This window comes from Brienomyrus brachyistius, chromosome 13, assembly GCF_023856365.1.
Source record: "Brienomyrus brachyistius isolate T26 chromosome 13, BBRACH_0.4, whole genome shotgun sequence".
Taxonomy (NCBI): Eukaryota; Metazoa; Chordata; class Actinopteri; order Osteoglossiformes; family Mormyridae; genus Brienomyrus; species Brienomyrus brachyistius.
This window is the reverse complement of record NC_064545.1, coordinates 21,961,400-21,973,787: the sequence shown is the minus strand read 5'-3', so window position 1 is coordinate 21,973,787 and position 12,388 is coordinate 21,961,400. Positions and strand designations below refer to the sequence as shown.

Below are 12,388 nucleotides of genomic sequence, written 5' to 3'. Positions count from 1 at the left end.
CCTAAAAATGACCTCTGTTCAAAGGCAAAAAATACCCACCCAACTTCTGATGCTTGAATTATTTATGGATTTTTTTTTATTCGGCTTGGGCTGCTTGCATGTTTAAATACGACAATAACCTACATTCCGCAATAATAAAAGTATCGGACAGAATTATGTGACGGGACTGAAATGGCACACGGAAAACGGGTTAGAAAAAACACACGACTGCCTAAAAACTGAGACTTTACTTTTGGGTGCAAGCATGCAAAGTTCTGAATTTTCTCTTCATATTTTTAGTTCCCATTGATCAGAACACATAATATACCCATAATATGGAAATAGACAGCACATGGGTACAACTTGTGATACATTTTTATATGCATGTGAAAAATCGTACGTTGCCTACAAATGTTTCGTGGCGAAGTTAATAAATTTGTACTTCCCACATGCAAGCAGCCCGCATACCCTTAGACCACCCATCTTCTCCATTGTCGCTGAGTATGTGGCAAAGTTTTGTCAATTTAAAGAATGTACGTTTTACGCTTTTATTGAAGTTCAGCCTCTCCAGCCAGCAGCGTAGTGGAAATCACAACGTCTCCTGGTCAATCGGTCGAAAAATCCCACAGAAGGTGGTGGTAAAGACACATTATAGGAAACACAGAGGACCGGCATATGGAAAACGGCAAAACACCGTTTAATTAATCATTAATTATTCAAAACAGCCCGCAGATGTTATTGTTCATAGAAGGAGAATATATATAGCTAATTTTGTCAAGATACCTTTATTAACCACTGAACAATGAAACATATTCCGCAATCCTATGTTTTGTTTAACACAACATTTCATGAGGCAACCACGATCAGTACTTCTGGAATCGGCATATTTAAATATATCTGCACTAACAATATCAGCGATTATTTTTAATAGTCTAGTGAAAGTAATCAGCACAAAATAGTCTTGTACGTGTATTATTTATTTATGTATCACCCAACAAAGTCATCATCAGTTTGCTCCAGTTTACACATAGTGCTACGTTGGGGGAGGGGGAGGGGGGGGGCAAACCATATTTCTTAAAGAACATTAAAATAACTTAAAACCTGCTAGTTAATTTGATGTATTTTTACTAAATCAGTTATCAATATGTATTCAAATAGACTTATAAATTTTCTTATCAAAAAGGACAATATCAAAGAAAACACAAATATAACTAACTTTTTAAACTCTTTTGGGAAGGACTAGAACCGCAACATTGGTATATCGCTGATCTGTGACAAATGACAAATGTTTCAGATTGACTATTGCTGCTTTATCAAAGGTTATAGAGCCTTCATTGTACTTCAGATCGTATATTCTGAAAGGAAAGCTACCGCCAAGAATTATTCACTAGCTCTTTAAAAACAACACAATTTGTGATATTCCGTACATTCAAAATGATCCAAAAATACACGAAAACGAGAGCTCTTACAAAAACAGCCACATATAATCTTAAACAAGCACAATTTATCAGTTTTAAATTTACAAAGATAAATGTCTTATGAATAGGAGGAAAAAATGAAGATGACATTAATCGATTTTGTTACATGAAAAACACAGGACTCTAGGTTGCACCTTAATTTTCTTTTTAAAAGTCTTACACTGAAAGGTTGTTAAAACTATTGTTCAGTCAGAAGTCATTTTGCATAGGATTTTTCATATAAATTGCTTTATTAATTAATGTGGGTTCAATGTGTGTGTGTGTGTACACCCATGTATAGGGCAGATCTTTATGCTTTCATGGTAGAGGTAAGCAGAATAGATGTCAAGTCCAGTCCTCAACAAAAATGGCTAAAGTTCCCATCAAATGCACTTCAACGATGATTTGTAGTCGTCACTATGACGTCAGTACAGACAAGAGCTATAGTAGTATATCTACACTGCGGTAGGAAGAGCACCATGGAACCTCGAAGTTTATCCACCTGCCAGCTTACACGCGAGGATACCTTATGGAGAATGATCTGCATGTCTGGACGGCAGAGGTGCACACATACATGCACGCCAATCCCATCGGGGGAAGCGCCCTGCAAGGAAATAAACCTTCAAAGATGCACGTGCGCATGCAGAGGGTCCCAGGGCAGACTGTCCAATCGCACCACGCAACACCATATGTGGGGGGGTCGCCAGCTGCTAGCTGGCTTTTTGTGAGCTTATGCAAATACTGAAAGATTATACAGACCACACTGTGATACAAAAGGAGCTTCTTGTGGTCTTCCGTCCGTGTGTGTTACTTACGAGGTCAGGGGTCTGTGGCGTGTTACAATTCTAGAGCCCTTACTCAGGAAAACTCCAAACGGGTCACAAAAGAGAGGAGAGAATGTATAGGATAAACTCATACATTTCAAAAGGTAGCAAAACATTCCATAGAATCATGCAACACTGGCAGGGCCTCCAATATCCATCCTACAGAAAAAGACGATCATTCCTAATTCCAAATATGACTTCAAGGGTGAAAAAAAAAAATCACAAATATTATTATTCTACTCTCTTAAAATTTGATAAAAAAGATCCATCTGGAAAGCTGCCTACGTAAAAGTCACTGAACCAAGTATTATTTATGCCGATAAAAGAGCAGGAGCTTATATATCCTACCTCTTATTATTTTCCATTGAGACAGAGTTAAATTCAAGCCTTTTGAGTCTTGGTCAGTAATATAGGTTAGTGTTCCCTGTTAAAGCTCTTACATATTCATAGTAACATGGAAGCTTTTCGTTCGTACTACAAACAAAGGAAAATCTGTCATTAACTATACACTGACTTTATATGCCTTTTTTTTTGGGGGGGGTGGGTGGTCCCACTGAAGCGTGTCTTGAGACATGGAGCACAAACTGTATGTGCTGAAAAAAACTCTTTTAAAGTATGATGAGCGCATATCCAGCGAGAAGGTGATGATGACTGGAGAATATGGGGACAGGCAGAAAAACAAAGAGAGTACAGGAGGAGGGAGGACAGGAAAGGTGGAGCGGAGAGAGCCCAGAGACAGACGGCTACGGGCTGTAGACGTTCTGCTGGCGGCGCTTGGCCGACCTCATCTTCTCGAAGCGCGACTCCATCTCCTCCAGGACCTTGGGCGTGTACCTCACCACCAGCTTGACGGTGCTGTGTGCCGCCTTGAGAAGCTCCACCGCCTTCTCGTGGTGCTCGCCCTCCACGCTCTGAGAGGAACATGGGCCACGCGTCACGCCAAGTGCTGAGGTGCTCTTTCTGAGGATTATGTAGGGATTTAGCGTCCTGCGGCGGATCTGCCATAATAACCTTCTGAAATCTGGCATTCGGGCGGGATTCCCTGGCTCATCCTTGCTTATCCTTGCAATTAAGGCATGTACATACGCAGGTCACCCTTAAGGAAAATCATATAGTAATGCTTATTATTATTAATAATAATATTTATATTTATAATACACTACTTTGTAATAAACTGTACACTGATCATATGTGTGTCTTTTTTTTTTGGGGGGGGCATTGAAGGATATTTTGAGACACGGGCATCACGCTGATTATCAAGTTAATTGTTTTAATCAGAAGGTAACAAACCTTGCAATAATCTTGTTATCTATCTGAAATACAGTAATGGCAGTATTGGATGTATATAAATTTTTTCAGATATTCGATCTCTGAAGAGATATAGTAAAGACAAACATCTACAACAAGTTTTTTTTATATATTCCACAACCGTTCTTGGGTATAATGTACACTTCTTTGTGTTTCGGTGGTTCTTTGGGGTGCTGTCAATGGACCCTTTTGGGGGATGTTCGTGTCTGTGTAGCCGGAAACACGGTTTGCGAACCGGCACAAAAATTTTTCGAACATCTGGTTCGTAATCCGATTTGTTCGTGAACGGGACTGTTCGTGGGTCGAGGTACCACTGTATATTATATATAAAGAATTACTCGATGAATCATTAGAATACTTGGCAGATTACTTGATTACTGATAAAACCAATAGTGTCAGCCGTAGTTCACAACAAATAAACTTCAAAAACCTGTCGAGGACTGATTTAACCATCAAGGATGAAAATGATCATGATTGACTTAGAGTGCAGATAGAATTCATACAGAACCAGCAGCAAATGCAGTGGCAGTAAACTTGTAAACTGATTTTTTTAAACATATCCTAGATAATCTTGATAAGGAACAATTATTAAAATGGTAAACGCTTGCTAAGAGCTTAAATGTTTTAGAGGAACTGACTCCCCACTGCACTGTAAAGTGCAAACAGTATAAAAAACCTGATCTCAACCCAGCTGACTATCGCGATCCTTGCGATGTGAGCACTGCATGTGCATAACATGTGACGCTGGCATTAATATCGCACCTAACCCTAGCAAAATACCACGCCTTGTGTTGCGATGATGTCCTTACCAGTTTTTATGCTTGCGGAAAACCAACTCAAGTAGTACGGTACTTTTTGAAGTACGAGAAGTATGGTACCTTGTGCAGTGGAAAAGTGTCCTTACAAACCATGAGTTAACTCTTCATTTTATAACCCTGACTCAGCTGTGTATGTCACATGACCCGTGCCCTCACCACTCCGTTGACGGATAGCAGCTGGTCTCCCCTCTTCAGGCCTCCCTGCCGGTCAGCAACACCACCGGGGATGATGCGCGAGATGTAAATGGGTGAACTCTGCTCCTTGCCTCCCATGATGTTGAAACCCAGGCCCTCCTCCGTCTTGGGTAGCTCCACGACGCGCGGGTGGGAGTGTCCCTCGCTGGCTGCGAATGCTGCCACCGTGGCCTGCCGTGAGTACATCCAAACGCGATCAATATCACCCGCAGCCATTTGACCACCCTCCCATTAACATAAAAGGACTTCTAATGAACCCGGAAACCTGCCGTTGATGGTAAATTGAAAACGCTAGATTTCCTTGGTAGTATGAAGTTACACTTCTGTATGGCTCAGCCATTCCATCATTTGTCAACCACTGCAGTCCTGTTTGATCAGAGACGGAGTACAGGAAGCATCCCGCTATCACATCCAGTCTTAATAGCCCATAAGTGACCACCAGTTCTTAAATATCACTATGGTCCTTAGTGGGAAGGCGTACTGGAGATCACTGGGATCAGCAGAGCCGTTCCCAGGCTTCCCTGCTTAAGTGGAAGGTGGTGACCACAGACAATGGTGCTTTCGGTATGTTTTTCTGCTGAAGAGCACTGAGTTCCAAGCAGGAGATCAAACTTAGCGATGCAAACGGATTAGCTGACTCAGTCAAAAGTACGTGGAGTTCAAATTTATATTACCGTTTGAAAATGGCACGCAGGAGTCAGTCTTAGGAACTTTTCAAAATGCCAGCCCCCATAAAAACAGAGTGTCGCGGTGGCCAGGAGAACATCCCAGGGAGAACCCTGGACGGCCTTCTGCTTTTTATACTCCAGCTTGTGCCGCTGGCCTGGCTCAGCCCTTCTCCGCTGATGCTCGGGAACGGAGCCCACACAAGCCAAGGACGAAGTGTGGGGGAGGCCCTCCCCGGGGTAAGTTTAGAACAGAGAGGTGTGATGTGCTGACATGCCAGCAGGTGGGCCTGCACTGGCTCCAGCTTCCAAAACAGTCGCTCAGGGGTAAAACGGACAAAAAAAAAAACAAAAAAAACAAAAACAAAACAGATGTTCTTCAACGGGTCGGAAGCCAGGAGGCCATGTAGGAAGATGAAGGATGCTTCCAGTGTGGTGGGCACCATTTGCTCAATGCCCGGAAACCCGCTGGTCATTTATGAGACTGGCAAGAACAAATAAAAAACAAAAGGAAAACCTTTGCTATCAGAGTCAAGGGCCTTTTTCTTACCTTGGCAGTGGCACTGGCTCGGACTTCGGGGGTGCTGTTGATGTCCACCGTCTCATAAACGTGTTCGTACACCTAGGAAAGGGACGGGCAGCCGGCTTCAGGCCTGGACATGATTCAAGGGAAGTTTTGTGCAAATTCATGCTCATGAATAACTCGGTATGACAGTGCTGCAGGCTGCAGTTTAATGCAGGTTCAGCTTCTACATTTCACTCACTAAACACAAACCCCAGAGTTCATCACAGATCAACAAAATCAAACTGCCTAACATTTAAATACCAGCTGATGACCTAACCGCTGCATTTACGATATTTACATTTGTTTAGCAGACATGTTTATATAAGATGTATGTCCATTTTGAGAAATCAGGGTCAGCCTGGTCCTGCAGCAACAGAAGGATGAGAACCTTGCTCAGCGGCCCATTAGCGACGCCACTTTAGGATTTGATCTAATGACCTCCTGATCACAGGCACAACATGCTAACCCACTGAGCCACACACCACCCCAAAATAAATGTATTTAAATTATATATAAAGATTTAAATAACAAGGAATGCCTTCTGTGGGTAATTACTAATATGCAGCTGTAACCATATCAGTTTTAGTTAATATTTTAATAACGAAATGAGAAAGCAAATCATTGTTAGCCAGGGAAGCTAATAAAATTCCCAGCCCTGTGGAAAGGCTTCAGCTGTGGACAGCGGCAGCTGAGCGCTGGCAGGAAAATCCCGCCACAGACGCCCTTGGAGCTGGAAGTATTGCATATTCATCACAGCGGGGCAGCGAACTAGAAGAGACCTGCCTTTGCCGCAAGTTTTCAGCCCTTCGAAACGTCTACCTCCCACTAAAACCACATTTATTCATTTAAAAACGCATTTCCTCGACATCTCAAGGGCGGAGGGGAGAAATTAACTTTCCCTTTTAGGAACCATCACTAAAAGACCACAGACATAGCTACCTGAATTTAATAATATGCTTTTTGAAACATTTTCTGCAAAGAAGATGAATACAATATGGTATATTTAGCTATTACGACACACATTCGGGCCAGTTTATTAGGTAAACCTGCTTGTTAACGTGAACAACCTTCTCGTATGGAAAGCAAATCATATGTTAGCAACTGGATATATACAGAAAGCAGGACGGTCAGGAATTTTAGTTACTGTTTGAGTAAAGCACTGAAATGGCTACCATGTGTGATACAAGTGATTTTAAATGAGGTGCGATTGTTTTTGCGGGATATGGCAGTTCCAGCATCTTAGATACAGCCTCCTTCTTGGGATTTTCACACACTCCAGTGTTGAGAGCTTTTAGAGAATGGTTTGATGAACAAAAAACATCCTCTAAGTTGCAGTTCTATGGACAAAAACACCGTGTTAATCAGAGATGTCAGAGGAGATCCAGCCAGACTGAATAAGGCTTAAAAGGAAGGCCGCAGATGCAAATGTAACAGCTCAGGACAACACTGATGTGCAAAACAGCTTCTCTGAACACATAACTCATCGACATTTCAAGCTTTTCTAGTTATAGGTGGGTCCAAACCAGTACTAGCTGCTACTAGCTAGGTGCAGCTATTAACGTGGGTACTATGTACTAAGCAGTACAAGCTAGATATGCCTAATAGTGGGTTCTACTCAGTATTAGTTAGGTATACCTAATGAAGTGTGTTCTACGTGGTAGTAGCTAGCTATGCTTCATAAAATGGGGCCTTTCCAGTACTAGCGAGATGAACAAAATAAAGTATGTTATACGTGGTACTAACTCAACGTATGTAGTAAAAGTGGATACCTGGTACTACTTCTGTACAGATCCCCCCCCCCCCCCCCCCCGCAGTTCGGTACACATGTAAACAGCATTTTATTTGTAAACAGTGTGAAATACAGTTTTACTGCAGCTGTTACTTTTAAAAAGTAACAATTCCCTAAATCTCGATGCTACCAAAGTCCATAGAAAACATGCACTCAGGGCTCACAAGGGAGAGAATTCCCCCCCTTATGTGCAGAAAAAGTGGGGAGGGATTATAGATTTTTGGTGGGAATGCAATAAAATTCAAGTAAAAACTGTTTAGTCATGCCATTTTTAGGGAGACAGGTTCCCTCTTTCTCTTGACAAGCTCTACAGCGAATCTAATTACAACCTTTGTTTTCCCCAAGATGACAACTTATAGTTCGCTATATTTGTCTCAAATTTTTTTTGCCGATACGAGAAATTACCTGTGATTGAAAACCAGGATACGGCCCGAGCTGTGAGTTTTGTGATCTGTTGCACCCCCTACTAGCTAGGTGTACCTAATAAAGTTGCTACTGAGTGTATTTGCCTTTATTGCTAGATAGTAATATGCTTAGTTTTTAATTCCACTAGATATTTCAAATAAAATATAACAACATGACCCATGAACTAACACAAAGACATTTTTAAAATGTACTTTTTTTTAAACGTGCGGTCAAAGACGCCATCCGGCAAAACGCTTAAATCAGGTTCCGTCCGCCAGAAAAAAAAAATATAAATCACCGGAGCTCAGTCGATTTGCATTCACGCCTGGGTAGGTGATATCTGCTCACGGATGTCTGCTCGCTGACACGCCGCAGATGTAGCACCCAGCTACATTCCCTGTATTTTTATCTACAAAACAGGCACTCGGAAGGTGCAAATATAAGGCCAGCTCAGCGTTTGGCAGCTCACTTCCCTTCGAGAAAGGCAGCTGTGAGAACCGCCTTCTATATTTATATCTGGAGCTCATGCAGCGTCACATGTTTGGAGCGCGGGAGGATCTGGAGCGGTTTCGCTCTCCGGTTCTGCCCACCTCTCTCACGGCATTGCAGAACTCGCTTTGGAGCACCTTCTTCAACGCCTGCAGCTTCTGCGGGGGCAGTTCCCCTGTCCTCTGCAGCTTCTCCAGCAGCTCGATGGCCCGCGAGATATCTGTGACACACACAACCCAAAAATTTTATGCATCACCACTTGAGCTATTTTAACTCCTCCCTCTATTCACTTCTTGAGCGTGACCTGTTCACTTCTCAGGCAACCCACTGATTTTTGCCTGTTCCGTGCCATTAAATTCTGCACGACATCCCCCCCCCCGCCCCATCCATCTATCCATCCATTTTCCAAACCGCTTACCCTACTGGGTCGCGGGGGGTCCGGAGCCTATCCAGGAAGCAATGGGCACGAGGCAGGAAATAACCCAGGATGGGGGGCCAGCCCATCGCAGATTTCCCCCAAACAATTTCAATTTATTTTGAATTTTTTGGAAATGTCATTTCAATTTTAATAGAACCTAATAATCACCAAATACTTCACAAACTTTAAATATTAAATTGTTCTTTTTATGTCCTGGATACAACATTAATCTACATTCAGCCCTATAAGGTGGTCCTCCAATTTACAGGGAAAAATTTGGGGGCTGGTGGCAGGATTGGCACTTCAGCCACTGGAAAAAATTCACACTGGTCCATTCAGACTGGTGTGGTGCTGAGGTATCTTCCACTGCATGGCTGCTCTCAGGCTCTCATCCCAGAGGTGGTCTGTCCTGTGGTGGGTGCGGCATCGCACTGTAATCAGCATGTGCTCCTTACCTCCTCCTTTCTATCGACCCACATATGACATCCGATATGACAGGACAAAGTTTTGTGTTGTGTTTTGTGTTAGTGACTCCAGTTAGCAAGAAACTGTCCAGTTATAGCAAATCCAGATTTGCATAATTGCAATGTATAAATTATGGTCTGGGACCATTACGCAGATATGCTAATATCCAGATTATGCTATATAGGATCACAGGGGAGGATCATATTGGACATTTGTGTTTTAAACTCAGCCGACAGATTAATCCCATACAACATTGTTAGTGTCCATAGCTACTTACAGACATGCAAATACATGTTGTTACATACTAAATTGTTGATCACTGTGGTGTATGTGTAGTAATGCATCACATTGTCTTAAACTTTAACAATGGCAAGATGACCTAGTAATGGAGACCCTAACACTGCGGGCATCAAAAGTCTGAATATCTTAAGGAAAAAGCAAACAATAGTGTAGGGGTGCAGCAATATGTGCAGATAAGTGGAACGACATTACATTGTATTTTTATTCTGTGCAAAGCGATGATCCCATCAGCCAACCAGATTTAATAATAAATTATGAACATGTAACATTGAAACCTCTTATAAGTGGTGAATGAGCCAATAAAATCCCTCGTCCTCCAGTATGGAAAATGACTGATTGTTCAGTGTCTCTCGTTTTAGCAGTTGTGTATTTAGTTCTGGTGCAGCTAACTTTGAATATTAATGAACTTTAAATATCGGCCAGCAACATCTGCCAAGATTGACACATCCAGCCAAAGCTGATATCTTGCTTTTTAACTAATTTTGGCCTGTGTTCAAGTATTACTTAACCTGATCTTTGCACGAATGTTTCAGATCTCATCTCTGTGTATTTGTTTCAGGTTGAAATTGCACTGGTTTGTTTTTTAATATCTGCACTTTTATTTGAACTTGAAATCTGATCTGGTTCCTTGTATGGATATCCAACTGAAGCTGCACAAGATATTGCACAAGCTTCGATGTGGTGTGATCTTGGACACCATGATCAAACCGTTTCCCTTATCTAGAAGCCTCCACTATAACCGGACAGGCCGCGCTAGCAGCGCACGCATGCAGCGCACCACAGGGGCATCGCGTTGGACCACCGTGAATGGATCCCAGAGCGCTATTTTGAGAAGCCGGCAGTCACGTGATCTCACAGAGAGGCCAATCAGTGTTCAACGCTCATAGGACACGTGACAGCAATGGTCGTGACTCTCAGCACCGGATTACAAACCCATCTCGCGTCCATCATACTCCGGTGTTAATGCATAAGGAAAATGCATTATCTTTGTGCAAATAACTACTGCCAATACACTCCACGTTCCGCATATTCTTTGCCGTTGAAAAATTGATCAGTTTTACCTATTTACCTTTATTAATAAAGCGCTACATGCACCCCAAATATTACGTTACACAATTTAACTACCTAGATGCTATTATAAAATATATAATAAATCTATAACAAATTATTACAATAAATACATTAATACTATACGAACATTACTTAAGTCGACAATAATTACAGGTAATTACACTGAGTTCATCTTAGTCCGTTAGATACAAATAAAAGCGAATATGGTAATTAAATGCATGTATATAGAGTATGCGTATGAATATACAATTCGGCGAACACTCGGTATGTGATTTGAAGAGTAAACAAACAAAATGAGATAATCGGAAGCTACCATCAAAACAGATTCGAAACCTGTAATTTAGTTTTACAAGAACCAGTGACAACTGCCTGAAAGTATCCGAAGCCACATTAAATATTTAATGCCTTTCTAAGCTGTTATCTGGAAGAGCGCCGTTGAGACATCGTATTAGAAACTGCTTTTATCTTAAAAACAAAAGGATTTCGCTACATGGCTTGTCTGCTTTTGATAAGCTGTCAGGAGCGATCGGATCCGGCATTTTACAATGTACAGAATGCTTCCTACTGCTTCTCACATAATGGTTTTTTATTAATTGCGTTTCGATTTTTACCTCTTTCCAGCCCAACCGGTTCGCCCATCGAAGCCATGCGTTCTGGTGTCGGCTCGCTGGATTTTCGCTCGTGAATCGGTTCCGTTTCGACGCGAAATCCGGATCCTGAGCCCTACACCCGGGACATCTTTGTCAAAGCGCCGCACTTGGATCCTTAGACATGGTGGCACTCGCACATCCACCGCACTCCCCTCTGCTGGTAGGAGTCCATTGCTGGAAGCCGGTATATAGCGACCGGTATATACACAGGCCCTGAAATAGCATACAGCTCCAATAAAACCTATTATTATTTATTTATTATATTTATCTTTTATAGTCAATTTGCCAGGAAGTGGGCTTATTGTCATGCAAATGAATTGGTCACAAACGGAAAGCCAAGTATTCTCACTCACATTTCAAGCTTTATTTGTGCTTAATTATCTGAACTGTTGCGAGGATTGCGGCCTGAATTTATTTACAACTCGAAAGTTGTCATAAACGTAGTGATCAAAGCAAAATGGTCAGTGTACAGAAGTACCAACCAAAAAACTGCAGGTCGATTGCTGGAATTTCATATCCTCTTGACTGGTGAATATTTCTCTGCATTCCATAGATGGGGATAAAGGTGTGGATGGCCTATCTGCACCAGGAAGCTGAATATCATCTCAGTAGAGCCCTGTTTTTCAGCTGCGATTTATTTCGCACTGATAACTTACCTGAAGAGATCATCTCACATCATTACCCCCATATGACAGACCAGGTCCTGGTCTTTATCATGTCCAGTGTAGCCTCTTAAGAGTGTTTCTTTGTTTTTGTCTATACCCTATAGGTAATAATATCAGCTCTTAGTGTCGTAAAATTTCAAGATGACCATATATTGTTCTAAATCAAACATCCCAATTGTTAAAAATATTAATTTCTCAATCAATACATTTTAATGTTATTCCAGCATTTCTCTTTCAGTGATAGCATAATCACAGTACAGTACAATCTTATGCATTTGTAATAATATACAGGCGTTTATTATTGTAAATAAATATAATAGTTATA

At 41.7% G+C, this 12,388-nt stretch overlaps 1 protein-coding gene across 1 annotated transcript; it reads right to left on the bottom strand.

Annotated features, from left to right (window-relative positions):
* Positions 1–745: 745 nt before the first annotated feature.
* On the bottom strand, positions 746–11,568 carry LOC125706457 (protein lin-7 homolog C-like). The gene is made up of 5 exons (XM_048973165.1): positions 11,360–11,568; positions 8,596–8,714; positions 5,797–5,868; positions 4,543–4,752; positions 746–3,171 (listed from the first exon to the last, which is right to left on the bottom strand). The coding sequence occupies exons 1-5, from the start codon at positions 11,394–11,396 to the stop codon at positions 3,004–3,006; spliced, it is 606 nt and encodes a 201-aa protein (XP_048829122.1). The 5' UTR covers positions 11,397–11,568; the 3' UTR covers positions 746–3,003.
* Between the last annotated feature and the right edge of the window lie 820 nt (positions 11,569–12,388).